The sequence below is a fragment of the Lasioglossum baleicum genome, chromosome 16, assembly GCF_051020765.1.
Source record: "Lasioglossum baleicum chromosome 16, iyLasBale1, whole genome shotgun sequence".
Taxonomy (NCBI): Eukaryota; Metazoa; Arthropoda; class Insecta; order Hymenoptera; family Halictidae; genus Lasioglossum; species Lasioglossum baleicum.
Genome location: NC_134944.1, coordinates 11375565 through 11399643, shown reverse-complemented (window position 1 = coordinate 11399643; position 24079 = coordinate 11375565). Strand labels below are relative to the sequence as shown.

At 32.1% G+C, this 24079-nt stretch overlaps 4 protein-coding genes across 16 annotated transcripts; 3 read left to right on the top strand and 1 right to left on the bottom strand.

Annotated features, from left to right (window-relative positions):
* The first annotated feature begins 300 nt into the window (after positions 1-300).
* Ide (Insulin degrading metalloproteinase) lies at positions 301-7451 on the top strand. 5 transcript variants are annotated; one of them, XM_076441662.1, is made up of 15 exons: positions 301-561; positions 1014-1039; positions 1265-1464; positions 1561-2058; positions 2492-2694; positions 2776-3024; positions 3109-3498; positions 3576-3685; positions 3810-3954; positions 4307-4417; positions 4501-4621; positions 4723-4929; positions 5245-5537; positions 6132-6341; positions 6421-7451. In XM_076441662.1, the coding sequence occupies exons 3-15, from the start codon at positions 1302-1304 to the stop codon at positions 6661-6663; spliced, it is 2943 nt and encodes a 980-aa protein (XP_076297777.1). In that variant the 5' UTR covers positions 301-561; positions 1014-1039; positions 1265-1301; the 3' UTR covers positions 6664-7451. The 5 variants fall into 5 exon arrangements, with proteins under 5 accessions (XP_076297777.1, XP_076297776.1, XP_076297779.1 ...); XM_076441664.1 differs by lacking the exon at positions 301-561 and adding an exon at positions 571-846; XM_076441661.1 differs by lacking the exon at positions 1014-1039.
* Positions 7452-8050: 599 nt separating this feature from the next.
* Positions 8051-18012, top strand: Remo (Remoulade). The gene is made up of 12 exons (XM_076441660.1): positions 8051-8419; positions 8705-8908; positions 9005-9148; positions 9848-9919; positions 10249-10320; positions 11189-11272; positions 11355-11684; positions 11764-11900; positions 12897-13799; positions 13880-14126; positions 14186-14479; positions 15466-18012. The coding sequence occupies exons 2-12, from the start codon at positions 8721-8723 to the stop codon at positions 17687-17689; spliced, it is 4695 nt and encodes a 1564-aa protein (XP_076297775.1). The 5' UTR covers positions 8051-8419; positions 8705-8720; the 3' UTR covers positions 17690-18012.
* Coprox (oxygen-dependent coproporphyrinogen-III oxidase) lies at positions 17968-21232 on the bottom strand. The gene is made up of 2 exons (XM_076441678.1): positions 21094-21232; positions 17968-20579 (listed from the first exon to the last, which is right to left on the bottom strand). Exon 2 carries the CDS (start codon positions 20571-20573, stop codon positions 19413-19415), a length of 1161 nt encoding a protein of 386 aa, XP_076297793.1. The 5' UTR covers positions 20574-20579; positions 21094-21232; the 3' UTR covers positions 17968-19412.
* Positions 20633-23810, top strand: Serrs-m (Seryl-tRNA synthetase, mitochondrial). 9 transcript variants are annotated; one of them, XM_076441666.1, is made up of 5 exons: positions 20633-20844; positions 21666-21733; positions 22267-22997; positions 23139-23306; positions 23447-23810. In XM_076441666.1, exons 1-5 carry the CDS (start codon positions 20790-20792, stop codon positions 23766-23768), a joined length of 1344 nt encoding a protein of 447 aa, XP_076297781.1. In that variant the 5' UTR covers positions 20633-20789; the 3' UTR covers positions 23769-23810. The 9 variants fall into 9 exon arrangements, with proteins under 9 accessions (XP_076297781.1, XP_076297786.1, XP_076297784.1 ...); XM_076441671.1 differs by having other exon boundaries at positions 20719-20844; positions 21625-21733; XM_076441669.1 differs by having other exon boundaries at positions 20723-20932.
* Positions 23811-24079: the final 269 nt, after the last annotated feature.

The following is a 24079-nucleotide window of genomic DNA, read 5'->3' as shown; positions in this document are numbered from 1 at the left end:
TTAGATTAAAAAATATACAATCCATCATCGGATTGTGAATGCAACAATAGCAAATACGATAACAAGATATTAAACTATCAATAGCATTTACAAAATGCAGAAACAAATTCAATAAAAATGGTTATTAATTCCAAGCCTAGATTATGGACTCTGGTGGCGGGAAGTATGTATCGCTATAAATTCGTCAATTTGTAGTGAATTGTAGCGAACAACAACAGTATCTATTCTATATATATAAATATATAAATATATATATATATATATATATGTATATATATATAAATGTCATATATTCTGAATACAGTCCACTACAGTCGTTATTTGAACGTTCGCGCATTACTGAGTAAAATGGTTAGGGTCATGAACACCAACCTATTTAGATTAAAAAATATACAATCCATCATCGGATTGTGAATGCAACAATAGCAAATACGATAACAAGATATTAAACTATCAATAGCATTTACAAAATGCAGAAACAAATTCAATAAGAATGGTTTTAACATGCATACGAGGATCTCGCCCTATTTATGTATCGCTGCGGCCTTTATTATTTCGCAGGTATGATAATATTTCAAATAGGATGCCGTATTTAGATGTTTGGTATAATTTGGCCTTGGGGTCTATGCAAGTGAATTCTTTAACGTTCGTGAAACAATCAAAGAAACGTAATCATACTGAGTGCGTAGTTTACGTGTATTTATTACAATTCGTTTGATCGTCAATGTGTGTATATAACGTATATTACTCACATAAAATAAACATATATACATGTATATGTATATGTGTATACATATAACGATCCAAAACATTAAAATTATTTCGTTACCCACAGAAACTAAACTGGTAAAACATAGAATTACTACTTATATAAATATCACTTTATTTACTAAACACGTTCTATTCGTACAATATATAACCTAAGAACACGTTCACATACGATTTAAAGATCCAATGTTTATAAACAAATTGCACATTATAGAAAATATATAAACTAAAGTTTTTCTTGACAGGAAATTCTTCCGTATATCTGAACGAAGTAAGTTAATCAAATTTTACAATTATGTGAAAATAGAAAAGACAAGTTAAACATTTTTATATAATTTATATAAATATGAAGAGTATTTTTGATAAAGTGCAAGCTATGGTCTCTACGTTTATGCCATAATAAAAAGTTTTTAAACAAATTTGACAGTGTTGAACAAATTATATTGTACATTAGAAAACATATGTAGAATATGTGTGTACATTCTTATTTTTACAGATACAAATCGTATGACATAAAATCATCTACATCAAACATGGAATCACAAAATTTTGTAGAAAAGCGATACGATAATATTATTAAGTCGGCGAACGATGTAAGAGAATATAGGGGTTTATTGCTAACAAATAAAATGAAAATTTTGCTTATTAGTAATCCTACAACTGATACAAGTGCAGCTGCCTTAGATGTAAATATTGGTAACGTTGAATCAAATTTTTCTATTAAATTTAAAAATCCCATTTTCAAATAGTATGTCGCGTGTCATTAGTTTAATAATATTGTACTGTTTCTAGGACATTCAAGTGATCCAGATGATTTACAGGGTTTAGCACATTTTTGCGAACATATGTTGTTCTTAGGAACTGAAAAGTACCACAACAATGAGTATAATACATTTTTATCGCAACACGGCGGTTCATGTAATGCCGTGACGGATATGGATCACACTGCTTACTATTTTAATGTACATTCAGACCACTTAGAAGGGGCATTAGATCGTTTTGTCCAGTTTTTTATAGCACCACTTTTTACAGAAGTTTTGACAGAGCTAGAATTAAATGCTATTCATTTAGAATACGAAGCAAACGCGACAAACGATACTTGGCGTGTTAATCAAGTGGAAAGGTCATCTGCAAATCCAAATCATCCTTTTTCAAAATTTGGTTGTGGAAACAGAGAAACATTGGAGACCATACCAAAGCAAAAGAACATAAATGTAAGAGAAAAATTACTTGAATTTCATGATACTTATTACTCGGCTAATGCAATGGCATTGTGTGTAATTGGGAAAGGTAAGAATAATACTTTACTATAATAACTGTCATACTTTCTATCAGGCATGTCAAACAAAAGTAACAAAAACCAGATTGCAGCACTGTGTGTCTCCCTGGGAACCGTGCAACATTTGTTTGAACATTCTTTTTGTACAACAAATAACTGAATAATAAATGAGTTATTTGAGATCGTCACATTATGAGACTCGTACCTGTCGACGGGTTCGTTTGACATGCCTGCTTTATACTATATGATATATCAATAAGAACTTCCACCTGAAATAACATTATTCACTTATTTCATTGAAAAATGTTTTATACATTTTATGCATTTTATTGGAAGAGGCTTGTGAAATGAAAAAAAGGTTATTTCAACTGGAAGTTTTTACTGACTTACCCTGTATATTAAGATAGTATTTTAATCGCTACGAAAACTTTATTATACATTTAGAAAGTTTAGATGAACTTGAAGAGATGACAGTAAAATTGTTTTCACAAGTAAAAAATAAGGAAATTGAAATACCTGTTTGGTTGGAACATCCTTTTAGCGAAGAAGATTACCAAACCAAATGGTACATTGTTCCAATCAAAAATACAAGAAGTTTAAATATTACTTTTCCTTTGCCTGATTTACGAGATCATTACAAATCTGCAGTAATAATTATATTTTTATATATACTTTACCATTTCTTTGTATTATTTAATAAAGATTAATTTTTCATACTTTTCTTCCAGCCAGCACATTATCTTGCATATTTATTAGGACACGAAGGAAAAGGATCGTTAATATCCGCATTGAAAGCAAATGGATGGTGCAACGCAGTTATGTCAGGCAAACGATCAACTGCCAGAGGTTTTAACTTCTTTCATGTTATTGTTGATTTAACAGAGGAAGGTATGCAGCATGTTGATGCTATCATTCTTCTGACTTTCCAATACATTAATATGTTAAAGGAATATGGACCAGTTGAATGGATATACAACGTAATTACAGACAAATTAAATTAAATTAAAGCTTATTGAAGCTTATTAATGTTAATCAACATTTATTATTACTTTTTATTAAAGGAATATAGAGACATTGCCGATATGAATTTTCGTTTTAAAGAAAAGGAGTCACCGCTAAAGTATGTCCTTGAATTGGTATGCTGTATACAAGATTATCCAATGGAAGAAGTTTTGGTGGCAGAAAATCTTTTCATGTCGTGGGAGCCTGACTTAATTGAATCAATTATGAAATATTTAGTGCCGGAGAAAGTAAGAATTCACGTTGTGGGTCAATTATATGAAAATATATGTAACGAAACTGAAAGATGGTATGGCACTAAATTTAAGAAAGAGAAAATACCAAAAAGCATAATTGACAAATGGAGTAATGCTGGTTGCAATTCAGACCTTAAATTGCCACCAAAGAATGAATTTATACCAAAACGATTTGATATCAAGCCAGCAGAGAATGTAACTAAAAATTACAAAAATGTTAGATGTTTCTTAATTATGTATTGAACAATTATTTATTTAATTTTATCTAATAGGTAACCAAATTTCCTGTAATTATCAAAGACACTCCATTAATGAGATTATGGTTTAAACAAGATGATGAATTCCTTGTACCCAAGGCTAAATTGTATATAGATTTTGCCAGGTAAAGTACAAAGAAAAATAATACATGTATAGAATTTGATCAATCTGTTACAGATTGAAAAACAAATGAGTATTTATGTATATTTATTATTTAAACGCATTATATTTGAGTATTCATTTTACAGCCCATTGGCATATATAGATCCTCTTAGCTATAATTTAACTTCCATGTTTGTGCAATTACTTCGTGACGCTTCAAATGAATATGCATACGCTGCTGATTTGGCATGTCTCAAATTTGAAACTAATAATTACAAATATGGAATAACAGTGAGTATGAATTCATTTACGAGTTTTTTTCACAATATTAACGCTATATACTGTACATATTATGGAAATTTAACTTCAAACTTTAAGATAATATTAAGATAATATTAAGAAGGTAATCCTTCAATAGGTTCAACACGAATTCGTGTGTATCTCTTTCTCTTCCGTGTTTTTCTTATGAAACAAATGAAATATTTAATTTCAATATAAATATGTAAGAAAACATATATAAGAAAATATATATATATACATATAAAAGAGAGAAAAACCTATTGAAAGATTGAAGCACAGAAAAATTACGATTTGTTCATTACTATGTACTTATAATTTTGTCTGTAATGCATACTTTTTTCAGATAGTAATTCACGGATATGACGACAAACAACATGTATTATTAGAAGAAATTATGAATAAATTGGTCAACTTTAAGGTTGATCCAAAGAGATTTGAAGTTTTCAAAGAAAGTGTATGTATCACTGAATTTCTACATAGGTTACAGACAATATGATACATAATGATTATTTTTACTTAGATGTTTACGAATTTTAGTATATCAGAAGCCTAAAAAACTTTGAAACAGATCAACCACTTACACACACAGTTTATTACCTTAACGTTTTGTTATCGGAACACGTTTGGACGAAGGATGAATTTTTAAAAGCAACTCCTTGTGAGTACACGATAATTGAATAATTTAGAAAATTACGAGTATAACTGATTACCGATTAATTTAGAAAAAAAGTATTCTTTTAATATTATGTTACTATGCAGATTTAACAGCTGAAAGGTTGCAAGAATTCATTCCACAATTTTTAAGCAAAGTACACATTGAGTGTTTGATACATGGCAATGTTACAAAATCAGAAGCTTTGGAGACAGCTAAGTTAATAGAATCAGAATTAACAAGCGCAATTCCTCAAGTAATACCACTCTTGCCCAGGCACATGATTTCATATCGCGAAATTCGATTGGAAGATGGTAAGTAAAGAGATGTACGTAAAAACGTACGTAAAATCGTGGACATTATTTAATTGAGTGGAGGTAACAATGTGGCGATGTAAAATTGTTTAATTCGCCCATTCAAAAATATTGGACACAGCCTCAAAGATAAAGAAAAATCTAGAATTTTCCAAAACTAGCCACAAAATATGAAAAAATGTTCCCTGAAATTCTCAATATGTTGTTCTATTGTGTAACTTTAATAATACTAAAGTACATCGATTTGAAAATCATGTAATTATCTTATTCTTTTATTCTTGGATAAATAATGTTTGTGTTATGCTTTCTTTTTAGGTTGTCATTTTTTGTTCGAAGTAGAAAATAAATCGCATAGAAACTCGTGCACAGAAGTGTATTATCAAACTGGTCTACAATCGACAGAATCTAATATGTTGCTTGAGCTCTTGGCACAACTTATTGCAGAGCCATGTTTTACTACACTAAGAACTAAGGAACAATTGGGGTACATTGTATTTAGTGGTGTACGAAGGACAGAGAGTGTACAAGGCTTAAGAATAGTAGTTCAAAGTGACAGACATCCAATGTATATTGAAGAAAGAATTGATGCATTCTTGCAAGATATGCTGGTTAGTAGGTACAATTTCAATAAATATTTGGAATAGGCGGCGACCTAGAAATACGTTGTCAAGTTTGTCGTTTCGAACCACTTTTTCCTATACACGTTACCGCCACTCGACTTTAGATTGCAAGATGTTTACAAAAAACTGCGGATAACCACTACAGCGAATTCTGTCCTTTTTAATTGACAGGGCATGCGCTTTAATCTTTTAATCGAGGTCCTACTGTATTTGCGAATATCTAAAAATCGAAAGCCGAACGGCGGTAACATGTATAGGAAAGAATTGTTCAGAACCTTGATAACATATTTCAAGATCATTGAAATCGGCGAGGTCGCTCGTATTCCAAATAATTACCATAATTTCTAATATTCTTAATACTAGAGATTTTCTAATTTTATCTTATCTAGAATCATTCTTATTCAATCAGATTTGTTTATATTATGTTTAGGTTGAATATACATACATTACAAAACAATTGCCACTGTTTTATTAACTTTGTCTTTTCATAATTTTTGTTTTAACTGTTGTTAAAAATGTAGTGATCATAATCTGAAAGTTATTATACGCATAAATTATTGTTAATGTACAAAATAACTTTAGGAGAAGATCACGAACATGTCTGACGAAGAATTTAATAGACACAAAGAGTCATTGGCAGTAAAACGACTAGAAAAGCCAAAATTGATGAGTACCTTAACTACCATTTTTTTGAGTGAAATTTTGACGCAACGATATAATTTTGATCGAGCAAATATCGAGGTTGCACATTTGAGAACTATAAAACAAACCGAAATAGTACAGTTCTTTAAGGTATATATCAAAATCATATTATATGTATATTTCAATACTTTTGCAAATTGTATTCGATTAAAATGTAAATTATTTGTAGAAAATGCTCCAACGCGATATTCAACATAAATTGTCAGTGCACGTAATCCCAACTGCACAGAATCAAGATGGAATGAAGAAGGATGAAAACAAAAATACCGAATCGAATGATTCAAAAACAGACTCTCACGATTATAAAAAGATAACTGACATTATGGCATTCAGAACCAGTCAGTCATTGCACCCATTATTGATGCCCTTTAATAATATAAAAAGAAGGGGAGTGCAATGGTCGAAATTGTAAAAATTTTAAGAAATTGTAATTGTATGTTAGAAATTTTAGTGTAAAAGAATACGATGCTTTTGTTCTTTCAATTTTTTGAGGTAAGTGCCGGATGGTCTAACACAATTCTCTTACCAAACGGTGCCTTTGTCTTTGCCACTTTGTGGCCTGTTTTCAATATTTATTTGTCATTGTCTAACAATCATGTCTATACCAGCCGGTAGGCAACAATTTTTGTTTAGTTTCAAAATTCTCATTCAAGACTGCACACAGTCTATAACTACCATAAAACCATATAGATGAGGTACAGAAGTATACCAATTATATATAATTTTTATTTAATGACGTAATGTAAACTGTATTTCTCTAGTATTATATTTCGTAAATACTAATATGTATGATGCTACATATACATATATATTTAAACATTGTGTCAATATACGCGACGTATAAATTTGTTGCCTCTAGATTATATTAATCGCCCATTACATTAATTATACAGAATATTCGATTCTCTGACTAACAGGCCCAAATGTAAGTTAGCGGTAACGTGACACAAAAAAAAATAGCAATAGTGCTTCAGAGCCTTATGAATGTGTGACAAAAAATACATTAGGTGATTGGTCTTCTCCTATACCTCGCCTGTGATAAAATTCTTCGAATTGAGACCCCGGCTTTCTTATTCGATTTAACTACAAATACGTGGACTCTTATATGTACACTTGTTCCTTTCGAGAACAACACTGATTTATTGATGTACCTATAAATTGTAACATTTAACAATCAAGTAAAAAAAGTTTACCACATTCTGTTGCATATCAAATTTATTTTTCTTCCTGTATCTGACAATGGTTAGCCTGTGTTCGCAAACAATACAAATCGAACTTGAATATAAATGCATAATATTAGGAGGAAGTGCCTTTTTCATCTTATTTATTTAGCAATATGGGAGCATAACGATGCTGTCTTCGCCACGCTCACAGTAATATTAACAGGATTAGGAAGGTGTAAAAAGTAACATTACTAAATTGTCCGTTAACAATGCATATAGAATAAGTAATTTGTCGATAAGTAAGAAAAAGCTTTATAAATGTCATATTCAACATTTAAACCGAAGCATCACGTATGTTTGTTCCCGCCAAATCATACGAATGGAGTATGGAGTATAACATTTTTTCTATATACGTGCTAATAATGCTTTATTTTTCCAAATTAATTGGTTATTATTCATTACCTGACACATTATATTTACATTTATTGATGAAATTGAAAAGTATTGGATATTGCATGCAATGTTTGTACAGATAGCTCGTCTGTATTAATCTTAAGTCTATGGTCCAGGCTAAAGACGAGAGTAGGCGGCAGCACTATACCGGGACCACAGAAGTCAACAGAAGTGAATACTCTCATTTCCTCTCTGGTATAATCAGGTATTATGTGGTGTATAGTGTATATCTTTACCGTGAACCCCGTGAATGAACTGTATGATATCCCCACTAAAAACTCACGCAACACTGGCAACACAGCTTGCTTCAAATCTGTCGGAGAGACAGACCTACTCTACTGGACCTACTATCGAAAGTTTTCTGTATATGTAGCCGATAGTTTATAACAGTTTATAGAGACCGCGGTGCTTATTGTGACAATGCTTTTGTACCTCTGTGATTATTTACAATGAATGTTCGCAAACAGTTTCGGACAATATGTGAGAGAAACGTATAAAGTTTGACATTACAAGAATGTGACAAATACAATTATTACCGTGATCGTGAATGTTGTAAGTATTTTCAATTTATAACTGTATTGTACACTTTAACAAGAAATATTTACTTTATCTTTGTTTTTATGTGATGAACATAGTTGATTATGATTGAAAATTATATGTACATTCGACAACATTGTAGTTTGTACTGTGTAAACAAAAGAAGTTATAATTACTCTATTCGATATCTATTTTCTTTTTGTTGCTGAAAATATTACTTTGTAAACGGAAATTGTTACAAACACTCATAATTTCATATTAACCTTTTAAAGTGGTTTGATTATTGTTGTTATAATGTAGATAAAAGTCTTCCCTAATGATGAGAGCTGCACTTGTGTTTTTAATTTTAACCCAAGCAAGAGGAAAAACAGTACAAACATGTCCACAATATTGTACATGCAAACTTGGTGCACAGGCTGAATGGTTACGTGTTAAATGCAGCAACGAATTGCAGGATATTAAAAATATTAATTTCGATAGCATCAGTTTGGAATTGGTGCAATTGTGAGAGTATTTTTCATAATAAATATATACAAAGCACTTCTAAACTACAATATACAATATGAATTGTTTCACTGCTCATCGTATAATATTTTGCAGGGATTTGAGCAAAAATAATATTTTTGCCATTGACATTGATATTTTTAGGAACTTGACAAACCTTAAACGGTTGGATCTATCGCAAAACAACATAACGCATATTGGGGAAGGTTGTTTTAATGGTCTTGGAAATTTGGAAAGACTGTGAGAATACTTACTATTAAAACTTGTTCTTTGAATTAAAAGCGATATAAGCTATTTATGATGAAACTTTGATAGAAAGTTTTTATTCTGAATAATGTATTTTAGCAACTTCATTCTGAGTAACGTATTTTAACCCTTCGAGTGTGTAATCCTTCCGACCTAAACTTTCTCTCTGTTGATGTTTTATAGTTCCTAGCTAATCCTTTAGCTATCTCTGTGAGTAAATGCTTTTTCATATAAACGAATCTTACACAGATATCGATTAAACATTTAACATGTTCATAAGTAGACTTCTAGTAGTCTTTAATAAGTTGGAAACAGAGTAACAATATCTTTAAATTTTTCTAGCATCTTTACAGTTTCATATGTGATCTATTTTTGCAATAAATGCATGAAATCTGAAGTCTATTCATATCAAATGCACATATATTTATGTCTATTACACTGAAAGGGTTAACAAAGAGCCACTATAATGATTTATCTCTGGATAACATCATTTAATGAAGAGCCATTATTATTAAAAACCTGTTTTCACATTTTCAATATGAATTGTGACCAATTAAAAAAAGAAAATGTCAAATTTTTTGTTAGAATACTTTCTATCAAAGTTTTACAAAATCCAATGACTAGGTATCTACTGCTTTCATATATTATCTTGTTAAAAACAAATACTAATCCCACATATATGTTTAATTTTAGAGATTTAAGTGAGAACCAAATTTTATCCATAGATACTTACGCATTTCAAAAATTATCCAATTTAAAAAGACTGTAAGTTTATTATTCATATGTTACTTCGTATTTTCTTATGTCTTACATTACATTGCTTTTCTTAAACTTTGTGCACAGTTTGGGCTAATTTGATTTCAAAACAGACTTCTGCTTTTAATTATAATTTTTATTCCTGAGATATATACATGCACATTAGTTTGATATCAGCAGTTTGTATACATTGCGTGCGAGTGAGGAACTAGATCCTAATTTTTAGATTACAATTCTACTTCGATTCTCAATTCTCAAATCGTAAATATTCTAAATTCCTGAACAGCGCACAAGGTTTAATTATACTGTCTGTATTAATTTTTTCAAATATATTTTAGGAAATTAAATGAAAATAAATTAATATCATTAAAGGAGGGCACCTTTTACCGATTTAAATCTTTGAAACAGTTGTAAGTAAAGAAAACAGTACATAAGGTGATTCTAGCAACAAGATTTAGGCATAACTTAAGGAAGTAGACTTTGTGACGGTTACATCCTTCCTGGCGCGAAACTATCCCCACCAATACAGCACCGTCGGAACTCCGCGCCTACGAGCCGGCCGCGAGACCGCGACCGCGAGAGGGCCACCGCGACGAACCGGTTTCTCGTTTCTATAAAACGTATTTTTTAAATTTTCAATATAGGCTGACATAAATAAGTTAAAAATGCCACTTTTAGTATTTTTTCAACAATTCCGATCAATTGCAATTTTTGAAAAAATTTCTTTTCACATCCTTTAGTAAACTAATTGCTCTAGCTTCCCGAAAAAGTTCAAATCGTATAGTACAATATTAAAAAAGTTATCGTCTTCTTTAGAGCGGTCTTAAACTTTTGTCCGCTACTGTAAATCAGAGAACTTTTAGCTACGATGACTTCTTAACGAATAAGTTTAGGGCATAAGTATGTTAGTACTTTTATGTAGAGCACAACAAACTGCATCGATTAATGCAGTCAAAAACGTAGGTTTTCATTTTTAAAAAAAAGTGCAGTTGCATTTTTCTGATGCACCGATGCACAAAAGTGCATAAAATTAGTTGCGTAGTATGCACCGTCTGATGCCATTCAACTTTTTCTTATAACATTTTCCTCTATTCCCGACCGTTTGGGAGGTACAGCCTGTTCCAGTTGCATGGGACACTCTGTAGACTGATCTTTTATCTAGCGCTTTCGACTACTAGAAAACCCCCATCTTTGCATTATTGAGAAATGAGAAAATCCTGGAAAAACAAGTCTACTCCCTTAAATGTATTTGAGGGTCAACTTTATGTTCTGTTTTAGAGACTTATCTGGTAATCCATGGAAATGTGATTGTGAATTATACTGGTTTAGCGATTGGGTTCATAAGAGTTCTGTAAAATTAATGTAATGTATATTTGTTCACCATACTTACTCTTACTACGTTTTTCACGAAGATACATGCAATAAACTGTGTTTAATGTTTCAGTAATGCTCCAAAATGTACATCTCCTGAAAATATGAAAGGAGAATTTCTAAAAAAATTAAGATATTCAGAAAATATTCAATGCCAGTGGTCACCTCCTACAATCGAACTTCGACCTATTCACAATCAAGTTGTTTTTGCTGGAGATTCATTAACTCTAAAGTGTAGAGCTCCGAGTATTACGGAAGATAAAAATGCAAAATTAAGTTGGCTATGGTATCCCAATACTACTACCAACGTTATGGACTTAAATGCATTTTCTGATCCACAGAAAAGTTTATCTAATATTAAAATTGATAATAGATATCTTAAGGACAGTGGAATAGTAGACAGGTATTCTAATATTTCATACAAAACCAAATCGATATTTTCATTTCAGTACATTCATATAGTTGTATCGCTATTTTTTCAGTTCACTTAGTATTATTTCAGTTAAAGATGAACATAATGGACAGTGGAGATGTTTATTACTTTCAGTAAATGGCAATAGAACAAAATCAATTAGCGTGATTGTCATTTCTGATCAAACCCGTTACTGTCCTCTAGCAGGTAGGATAGATTATACACAGAATTATATGTACAGAATACAGGGTCATCCGTTTTTAAACGGCCAAATGTTAACCAGCTGTAGAGGACCCCAAATGGAACAACTTTTACCCCTATCACTTTTTTTGTTTCAGCCTTGATTTCCAGATAATTGCAAAAACCATCATTTTTTGAGTTTACATAAAATTAAATATCTCAGGACTCCAATGATGAATATTGATGGTTTTTCCTTTGTTTAATTTAAAATAAGTAGGGGCATCTTTTTTATTCAATAAACTTTTTTGTATGATCTTTGGATCATGGTTTTTTTGGCGTGGGGCACACCGCCACTTTCCAACATATTTCTTTCAGGCTCCACGGTGTGCCCCGCGCCAAAAAAACCATGATCCGAAGGTCATACAAAAAAGTTTATTCAATAAAAAAGATGCCCCTACTTATTTTAAACTAAACAAAGGAAAAACCATCAAGATTCATCATTGGAGTCCTGAGATATTTAATTTTATGTAAACTCAAAAAATGATGGTTTTTTGCAATTATCTGGAAATCAAGGCCGAAACAAAAAAAGTGATAGGGGTAAAAGTTGTTCCATTTGGGGTCCTCTACAGCTGGTTAACGTTTGGCCGTTTAAAAACGGATGACCCTGTATATTATATAAAAAATGATGGTTACTACCCTCAGGAATGAATTTATACTCCTGTATTAGTGAACATCTTTAGGAAATGGCAAATATTGTCATTTATTTTTATTGAATATTGTCGTTTACACACGAAGTAAGCAAAGTATTTAATCTTTTCAACTTACTTTTCATCAACAAATTGTTTAACTTCTGGCAATACATTAATTTTTTTGTACAACTTGTAGTATTACAAACAATTATGTAATATTTTTTTACAAATTCCCACCAATTCGAAAGTGCAAATTCATTTCTACAAGTAACGATCATCATTGTCATACTCACAATCGGTACAAGCAAATATTCAATAAACGAATGTGTTGCAGTAACTAAGAATAATAAAGGTGTTTACACATGGCCAAAAACGGTGGTGGGATGGAGAGCAGAATTGCCATGCGAAGGCAATCATTTCTTAGGTTCAATGCAAATGCCTTCGAAAGCATTTTATCATTGCAACAGCACAGGATATTGGGAAGACCTAAACACAGAACTGTGCCCTTATATATCCCAGACAACGAAAAGCTTAGAACAATTTTCTAAGGTTAATCTTACCCTAGCGAAGATCAATTTATTGGAAACTGCAAAGAAATTTAAAAATTACACAGCACAGGACATAAAAGTAACTGATCCTATTGAAATCAATTTTATAACGCAAACTATTGAAAAGTATTTGAACTTTTTAGTAGAAGAAAAGGATCTTGGTACTATATTACTCGATATTATCAGTACTGTGAATAATTTACCGAAGGCCATATTAAGAAGAGCCGAAGTTTCTTTCAAATCGTGCACAAGATTAATAAAAACAGTGGAGAAGATTGTGCAACTTACTCCGTCGATACAATCGTTAAGAAAAAACATGGCTCTAGAAGAATTTACGATAAAACGCAATAGTTTTAGCGGATTAATGTGCACATGGTACTCTAACGTTGCTTTCGTTAGTGATTCGGAATCAAAGTTCTTACAGTGCACCACAAACAATAGAACTATTCCACTAAATACGAAAGACATCATCGAAGCTTCGATACATTTGCCTGCATCGTTATTAGAGCACACGCAAGAAGTCGTTACTCACCAATTAATGATTTCTGTATATAGCAATAGCAAATTATTTCCTATTGGCGATAATATTGACAGTAACTTCCCTAATAACAATGATAATATTAATAATAATGTTAATAATAATAATAACAACATGGATATTACATCGTGTATTATTGGGAGTAAATTATGTATGTATGGTTAATACGTATTCATGAAAAAATGCATGAGCCTTACGTAAAACAATGTATAAAATTGATGAAATTTTCAGTTGGAATGTCAGTAAAAAATTTAACCGAGCCTGTGTACATCATGTTAAGAATTCCAACTTATTATTATACTGGCAAGAGATTACAGCCCATGGTTTGGGACGAAACACTTGATAAATCAGGTGGATGGACGAGCGACGGTTGTTATTTGAGAAGCGAATTAAACAATTTCATATTGTTTCATTGCAATCGACTAGGATATTATGGGCTTCTGCAAGATATATCTTATCTGGATAGAAGTAGTAGTAGGTACGTATTCGATATCATCTTGACATTTTCTCCGAATTACAATATAATTTCTTTTTTAGTTTACTTGGAGCAAAATTTAGGTACTTAAATCCTGCAATATATATTGGAAGTGCTGTAACAATAACGTGTTTAACTATTATCTCGGTCACATACGTTATTTGTTACGCGTCGATAGCTATGCCAAAAAAAGCAAAACACTGTATTATCAATACTTGGTTTGCCGTAGCATTATTAACATTTTCTTATACCGTTGGCATTCATCAAACAGAAAACATTCAAATCTGTCAAGGAATTGGCTTGACGCTTCACTATTTATCTTTGTGCTGTCTATTATGGATGGCAGCAACTGCGAGGTAATTACTTTTCGCATTTCACAAATATACAGGGTCTGTCCGGAAAATAATGCGACCACATTTTTTTTTTTTTAATCTATTGAACATATGAGTACAAATCTTTAAAATTCTTCAAAGTAGGACCCTTGGGCGTCGACACATTTTTTCCAGCGCGATTTCCATGCTTCGTATGCTCCCTGGAAGGCATTATCTGGTGCCTCACGTAGTACCCTCGTCGCAGCCTCGTCGAGCACTTCCAACCAAAACTTTTCCGTAGATTACGGGGAAAACAGTAAACGGTACTTCTTAGTTGGATCACAACACTTCCTCAACCCCCGTACAATCCTGACTTGTCTCCCGCCGACTTCTTCTTGTTTCCAAAAATTAAAAATGTGCTAAAAGGATGCCATTTTGAAAGCGTGGAACGCGTCAAAGAGGCTGTGACGAGGGTACTACGAGAGGTTCCAAAAAACGCTTTCCAGGAAGCATACGAAGCATGAAAATCGCGCTGGAAAAAATGTGTCGACGCCCAAGGATCCTACTTTGAAGCAATTTAAAGGTTTGTACCCATATGTTTAATAGATTTCTTTTTAAAAATGTGGTTGCATTACTTTCCGGACAGACCCTGTATACAGAGTGACTCAATAAGAACTTTGATACATATGTTTTATACACATAATGTACAGTGACTCCCATTTTTATTCGGACGCTCTCGCGATCGATGAAAATTGCAATTTTTCATGATTTACGGCCTTTTTACCACTTTTGATCGTTTATAACTCATAAACCAATTTCAATGAAATTTTCAGAGTGTATATAATTTATACGAGTTGACCACACAAACACATTTTTTAAATTTTCGTTAGGATTTAAAGTGCTCATGTTAGTTGGGACACACTGTCTAAGAAATGATATCAGATCGAAGTCCTTATTAATGAACCCTGTATACTATATACTATATTTACAATGATTAAACGACGTTATATAAAAATCTAATCTATTTGCAGTAATATGTACAATCAGTTTTCAAAACCAGACCTCGAAGACATTCAAAATAACGAGTTGTCTGATGAACCAATACCGAAACCATTGCTAGGCATTTATTTAGTTGGCTGGGGTATAGCCATGATAATTTGTGGTATATCTGGAGCAATAAATCTGCAGGAATACGCAGGACATTCTTATTGCTTTCTTACGTCAGGTCCAGCTTTGGCTGCGCTATTCCTTCCAGCAGCAATCTTACTTGTATACTTAATTATCTTCCATCTACTTATTAAATGTGCACTTCGAAACGAAGATGTGACTGCTCAATCATTCGAAGGTACACAAGGTACAGAGAACGTGGATTTAGAATTATTGGAGCCAAGCACGAGTCTGCCTATAAATAGAAATAGCATACACAGTGCGCAAATATCGTCTGATATTGTAGATCCTGAACATACTCAAATAAGACAATTAAAAGGTCATATAGTTATGTTTATTTTATATCTAGTATCATGGTTCGCTGCAGCAGCAGCAACCGCGAAACCATTCAGCTCGTACATGTTGTTCGATGAAATAATATTCTCCGTACTATACTCGCTTTTCTCAAGCTCGTTTGGTATTTTCGTACTCGTATTTTATGGAATTGTACGAAACGATGTTAAGTCGGAGTGGTTGAAAATGAGTTGCTGGCTTCAGAAGCGAAAGAACCGGTGTTGTAGAACGAGAAGCATTTCTGATACGAATCCTGTGATTCCAACGCATCCTCTAGCACAGCATTTAGTGCCACCGTTATCTAATTCTCAGGCAATCCAAGTAACGTCTGACTCCAATTCCATGAACTCGTCAAGGTGTACGAATAGATCGCAAACGTGTAACGCATTTAAATTTATAGATGCTTTGAGCAATCGAGAATCTTTACCCGATGTCAGGAAAGTAGCAAATGTAAATTTAGTTGTGTTACACCGACAACAATATAGATCTAATAACTCTGTTACAACGTATACGGAACCGACTTGTGTTGAGATGTTTTACAACCCTCATCAAAGCGGCGTTGCTAGGAAATTCTTTAAAAAGCAACGCCGTCATACAAAGAATAATAATCTCGGTCCTAGAAAACAAGGTGATGGCGGTGCTACTAGTGACGCTGGCAGTTGTATGTCTGCACCGCGATCTACTGCAAAATTAGAAAGTAATATAGGTCAAACTATTCTAAGTACTAGTGCAAAAGTAAATAATACAAATATTCACGTCGAATTGAATCCGATAAACGATACTAAGAACGTGAACATTCTCTCGGATAGCGGCGGCAGTATGTCGGAGGAAAGAAATGTCCCAATGCGGTTCGTTATCGGTCAAGAAAGTCTTCTCCGAAATGTCAGTAAGATCAACAACAATTGCAGATTGCAGAAGACTACGTCGCATGATTCAGACGTAGACACTAAAAGCGACGAAGAGAAACACTTGCGAAATGTTTCGCAGCAATGTAGCTTAGAATATAGTTCTGAAATAGAATCGGCTACGCAAATGACCAGCGAAAAGAGTGATCATAATTTGCCAGAAATTTATGAGATTGCAGAAACGGTTGTGGAAGAACAATTTGTAAGAAAAAGATGCCAAAGCATGAATGAATCTCACGAAGCAAGACAACGGCACTCGAAAAGTAACTTACATTTATTTCACTCTAATAGTATGTTCTGTCTTCCAGTCGACACTGCAAAACCTTTGAAAAATAATTATTGCAACTCGCTGAATGACATCGCGTCTTTTATTAATTCAAAGAAATGTGAACACTCGAAGTCGTTATTAATAAACCCACAATGTCCGGCAAGTCCGATCTTGTCTAATCGGGTTTCTGTTTCACGAATATCACTTAATCAATCTGAATTATTTTCCGCGAAGAAGAACCTGATTAGTGAGAGTACACCCAATTTAGAGCAAGCATTGAAACTTAATGCGTGCACAAAAGAATACAATTCTTGTTCCCCTATGGAAATCACATTATCCAACAGAAATCACACTAATGTGCCACAAGAGTCTAAAGAGAAGACTATCAATTGTCTAACCGACACTAAATTACTTACGTCAAATCCTTGCAATATTGTAAAAAATTTTGACTCGAACAATGATATAGAAAGTGTGAACAAAAACACAAACTTAAACAGTATACAACAGACTGAGATCAACAAATTTTATTTGAAAAATCAAAACAATTATCTACAAGCTGCCAAGAAGGAAACAAGCGTTTAATCAAATCTGTTTACATTTATTTTAGTAAAAATATTCAAAAAAAAAAACAAGCATAATTTAACGATAATAGTTACACTTTATTAAATCTAAGAAATTTGACTACTTATTACATTATGTCACTGCTTTCATAAAGTATAGTTCCTATGATGACTAAAATTATTCTTTGTATAGAAAGTATTCTATCTTCTACTAATATCTTTTCTGAAAATACCAAATATCTTCCATATATTTTTTTTTATAAATAGAAAAAACATAAGAGAAGTGTATACATCTTAAATGACTTTTAGAACATGTTTTTATTCATGAAAGTGTACATATACATAGTTAACGAATTTTGTAACATTAACAACCACATTTGTTATTTAAAACCAGTTCCCCTAATTTTGTAATCATGTCTTTTCATTATACATATATATAGACAGAAGTAATCGAAATTTATATGATTATATAGTGAAATAATATTAACATTCGTTTCCTTTTTATACATACTTTTGTACTGATGATCTATTTGTAATATTTTATATAATTTATAACTATAACGTAACATTGTATATCGCTTTCAAAAATATCCTCATGGAATACTGATACCTTCTGCCGCTAATAAAGTGTGTTTTTAAGACTGAATATTTTAACAAGTACATTGAGATTATATCGTATTTATAATACAATTATATTGTGTACTATATATTTATATGTACAAGGACCGTATATAATTTATGCATTTACTTTTAAATCTTGTATATTGTACATAGTTTGCAGTGTTACTTTTAATATAAATAAATATGTATATTAAACAGTACTCGCGTGTGAGTCAACATTTATTCTAGTAACTTGTTTTATGTAATGTTTAAAAGTACATTACAAAATTATATATACACTATATACATATTCGTTATATATAAATATTATTTTCATATAAAATGTACCAATTTTTACACATGCTTAGCACCCAATTCCTTAAACAATTAGTATGTATACAGTATGTTTGTTCACTTAGATGTTACTCTAGACCAGTGGTCGGCAAACTCGTTAGTCGAAAGAGCCAAATATCAGCAGTACAGTAAAGTCACGATCTAGGTCCCTGAGGATCTCCACGATCACTGTCCCTTCGCCTACCCCTTTCATTGAGGGGCCTCTCGCGGGGATGCCGCGCGGTCCTTTTCTATGTTCAGCATCCTTTGTACTTTCGGCGCGGTCGACGCAGTCATAAAGGAATAGTTTCCCTACACAATCTCTGTCCCTGCTCGGAACACGCGATGGGAGCTAGATCGTGACTTTACTGTATCAGCAGTACAACGATTTAGATTTCTTTTGAAAGCCAAATTTCTTTACAAGAACCAAAAACTAAATAAAACTGGATATCATACTTTATAATAATCTTATCTATTGATAAAAATAGAGTAGAAATTTCTCTGTACTGACTGATTGGAAATTGTATTAAAATACTACTAAATTAAAATAAAATAAATTAATTTTAAACATGTATGAAAGAGCTGCACTCAAGTAGCCAAAGAACCACTGCTCTAGACTCTAGAGTTTGAACTATGTTGTGTAATATTTTTATACAATATTATGTTTTTCTTATCGATGTTCATTTTCCATGTGTATGAAATATAAAAAGAAAACAAACTATTACATACACTATTTTAACGCAAGACATAAATATATTTCTACTAAGTTTAAGTAATTTTTGATAGCTGTTTTCGATTGATAAAAACTACCTTCACAAATTCAACCAATTCTTAGGATTCTTCAGTACTTCCATAAGTATTGCTTCTTTCGAATCAGGTTCTGGTTCGTGCATGTATTTCCAGTTAGCAGACAAAGGTAGAGACATTAATATACTCTCGTATCGTGCGCCAGGAGTATATAGACCAAACTTTGTACCACGGTCGTATATTAAATTAAACTCAACATATCTTCCTCTACGCAATAATTGCCATTGTCTCTCGGCATATCCATATGCGTCTTCTTTGTGCTGATCTACTAATGGAATGTAGGAAGGAATTACAGCTTCTGCGCAGGACTTTACAAACTGAAATGCTTCGTTTTGACTTGGTTCGTCGAGATCATCGAAAAAGATACCGCCCACACCTCTGCGCTCTCCCCTATGTGTAATGAAGAAATAATCATCGCACCACTTTTTAAATTTGGTGTAATACGATGAGTTATGCTTATCACACGCAGCTTTTAGAGTACGATGAAAATGTTTTACATCATTCTCGTCTAAATAATAGGGTGTTAAATCGGTACCACCTCCAAACCACCACTGAACTGTACCATCTGAGTTTTCAACTTCAAAGTAACGATAATTAAAATGTATTGTGGGGATCATGGGACTACGGGGATGTATTACAGCGCTTACACCAGCTGCAAAGAATGGTACAGGACCTTCTTCCATTTTCTTTCCTCGTGCTCTCATTTGTTGTATAGCACTCGGTGGTAACGTGCCAGTAACAACAGACACGTTTACGCCAGCTTTTTCAAAGATGGTTCCATCTTGTAAAACGCATGTAATTCCACCCCCACCTTCCTTTCTGGTCCATCTATCAGTTTTAAAACGATAATCTGGATCTTCTAACGACTCTAGAGCTTTGCAAAAGTCTGCTTGAGTTTTCATTACCAATAATTCCATTTTTTTTCTCATACTATTATTTTTTCTTAACTCTTCGATATCAGTGATAGGCTCTGCCATAAAGTTTGTAGTATCTACTTTGCTTTGCGCTGTGAAAACAGTTCGTCCAGACGTATTATAAACCATAACGGCTGTGAAAACACTAACTCCGAAATATTTTAAATTTCTAGTCTTATTCGGAAGCTCGCTACGATTAGAAAGAAAATAACGCAGGGAAGACCATTTCCTTGATATCATACGGATACCCATAATGATCTGGAATTGTTATTATTCATAAATTTAAGCATTATAACATAAATTAGTGTATACAGGGTGGTTCACCAGATTTCATAACAACACTATTAGAATTAAAGTATCTCCTTAACTAATGGTTTCTCGTAGGTTAATACTTTTTTGTAAATAGAGAATGTGAAGTTTCATCGATTGGTGCAAGAAAAAACATACGATCCCATTAAAAAAACACTGATGGCCTTCATATCTCTTGTACGCGTCCACCTACCAAAAGATTCACAACACCAAAGTATGCATCTCTCGAAACCATTCAACCTTATATAAACATTCTTCGCTACAAATAATAATAATGACGAAAATCGAGGTGGTAATATCTGGTAAACCACCCTGTATATGTATTATTACATTTTACTTTCCATTTTGAATTAAAAAGCGAATGATGAAATATTTAGGTTAACTTTAATTTTACATTAAAGCCACACCGTTAATGATTAAACTATTTGTTTCTTATATCGTACAAATACTTGATGGTACTTACTGCTTTTTATTTCATTAACAAATACTTATAATAATAGAACTAATAATCCAAGAATCGTTGTTGACATAAATCGTAATTAGCCGAATTTATGTAAATATTTATATATTTAGAATAAAATTTAAATACGTATAGATTTAATATTATAGTATTTACTTAATATGTAATACTGTTTACAGGCTTAAATAGTATATATACATAAGCACATAAGTCGACAAAGCTGTACGTTACTGTTACTGCTATAAATTGTAATAAGAATGATTCTGTATAAGCCGCAAAGATAATATTATTTTCCGCATACCGGTCGTGCAATTGATAACAATATTTTAAATATAAATCCTATAGTTAAATATTATCTTTTTATTTGAAAGTAATCATGATAGTACATAATAACAGTAAATATAATATTTGTTATTACGTGTATAAAAACTACATATGTAATTAAATACACATGCATAAATATATATATACATTAGGTTAATGAAATATTATCAACTTTTATATACCTAATGCAATATATATTTATATGAACAGGAATAAATATTGGAACATTTTAAATTGACAATTTTCAATAGCTAAAATGTGGTCCAAACAAGGATTTCATCGTTTTATTAGGAATCATCGATTTTATGCAGGTGCCTTGGTATGTTTTAAATTTTACTTTCTAAATTTTACTGTCCACTTGAATATCTTGGTTATTTCAAACAATACGAGAAAATGTTAATTACAGAACTTGTAGGGTTTAAAAAACTACATAATATAAATGTTATTCTTGCAAGTGGAGGTGTACAGAAGATATAGAGACCTTTGATTTTTTAAATGGAATGTTTAATTTTTTATGCTCGATTTCGATAGATTGGCGTATTCTCAGTATAAAAGTACTGAAGTGTGTTTGTCCTGAAGCTTACCATTGCTGATATATTTGACTGTTTTCATCCTATCACTTTCATTACGGAATGTACTCGAGGATATACTCACTACGTCAAATGTAAATCGAATATGTTCCATAATGAAAGTAATACCATTTCATATAGTTTCTTAAACCCTACAACTTCTGTAAGTAACATTTTCTCGGATTGTTTGAAGTAATCAAGATATTCAAGAGGGCAAAGTTCATGGGACACGCTGTATACGTATACATGTGAATTATAAATTATTATGTACGTTCCATTACAGTCTCAAAAACGATCTATACAAAACCATACATGCTTAATGCAACAAATCCCAGAGCCTGAATACGACATAAACTTTTTATGCGATCCAGCTAATCGAGACAATATTTTTAATAATATAATGGCAAGAAAAGGCATTGGAGATATTGACAAGGTCCACGAGTTATCACAAAAACCAGAATCAAAAGAATCTTTTCTAAGCGAACTAGGTAAAATACCAAATCAGACAGACCCGCTTGTACTATCTTACGGTAGTGAACCGAAGGTGCTGAAAGTATGCGGACACAAACCAGAATTTGATTTTGATCCGAAAGAATTTACAGAGCTGGCTACACCGTTGAGATTGTTGAAAAGCAAATTTTTATCTCCTTTGATAGGACAAAAGGGATACATATTTGTGGGAGATTTAGCAGAATTGGAAGAAGCATTGGTACACTACACAGTTAAACAATTATTGAAGAGTGGCTTTAAACTTGTTTCTGTACCTGACATTATTCCTACTAATATTATAGAAAGATGTGGATTAATATCAGATAACGGACGAACTCTTGTATATAACTTAAGTCCATCCTATGGAGATAATTATAGTTTGTCTGGAACAGCTGAAATGTCGTTAGCTTATAAAGCTATGAATACTACATTTTCTACTGAAGAATTACCTTTAAAATTAGCTGCTGTAAGCAGATGTTTTCGTGCAGAAACTTCTCATCTGTTAGAAGAAAAAGGAATATACAGGTAACTTTTTTGTTTTCTTTGTTATAAGAAACATTGTTGATATAATCCATTATTATGCGATTCTTAAAACCTTGCCAATTTACAAATAAATCGTAAATTATAATTCGGACATTTTATATCAATTTGTCTGTATGTTACCAGGGTTCATCAATTTACAAAAGTTGAAATGTTCGTTTGCTCCACGCAAGAGAAGTCTATGGACTTGTTCCAGGAACTTCAAAACCTTCAAGAAAACTTATTTTCTTCTTTAAATTTACATTTTCAAATAATTGATATGCCGCCACATGATTTAGGGGCTCCTGCATACAGGTATGTGAAAAGTGGCATTTTCATTAAATTCAATTGCTTTAGATTAATATATAAAAGTGTGGCTTTGCATAAATGTTTACTATAATATTATTAGACATGTTTGACTGCAGTCCTTTAATTTATTATCTTATACAATTCAGGAAAGTTGATATGGAAGGTTGGATGGCTGGAAGAAAATTATATGGAGAATTATCTAGTTGCAGCAATTGTACAGATTATCAATCACGACGACTTAATATAAAATATAGAACACAAAATGGAGAATGTTTACATGTGCATACCCTAAATGGAACTGCTTGTGCAATACCGCGTATGTTAATTGCACTTTGTGAAACATATCAAACAAAACATTCTCGTATTACGATTCCTGAAGTTTTACTACCTTACATGAAAGAGAAAACGTTAATTAGAAAACAACCCATTCCAGATACGAAAACGTACAAATATAAACATAAAGTTTAATACACTTTGTTTCAAAGTTTAATAAAAATTACTCCGAAAACAGTTCTTTTTATGAATGTAAATATTTCTGCTTTATGATGTTTGTATATGTATATAATCAAATTACTAATATATTATATATGTAAATGAGTGTGTCGTAATTTTTAAATTTCGTAGATCTGTATCAATTAAACATATTCTGAAAAGTTCATCAAAATCAGTCGACGTTGCAATACGCTACAAACGTTTAAAGTTGGTAAAAATTGCAATTTTTCATGATTTTCAGCCTATAACTGAAATAAATCTAAGGATTTTTGTTCAATGCCTGTAGC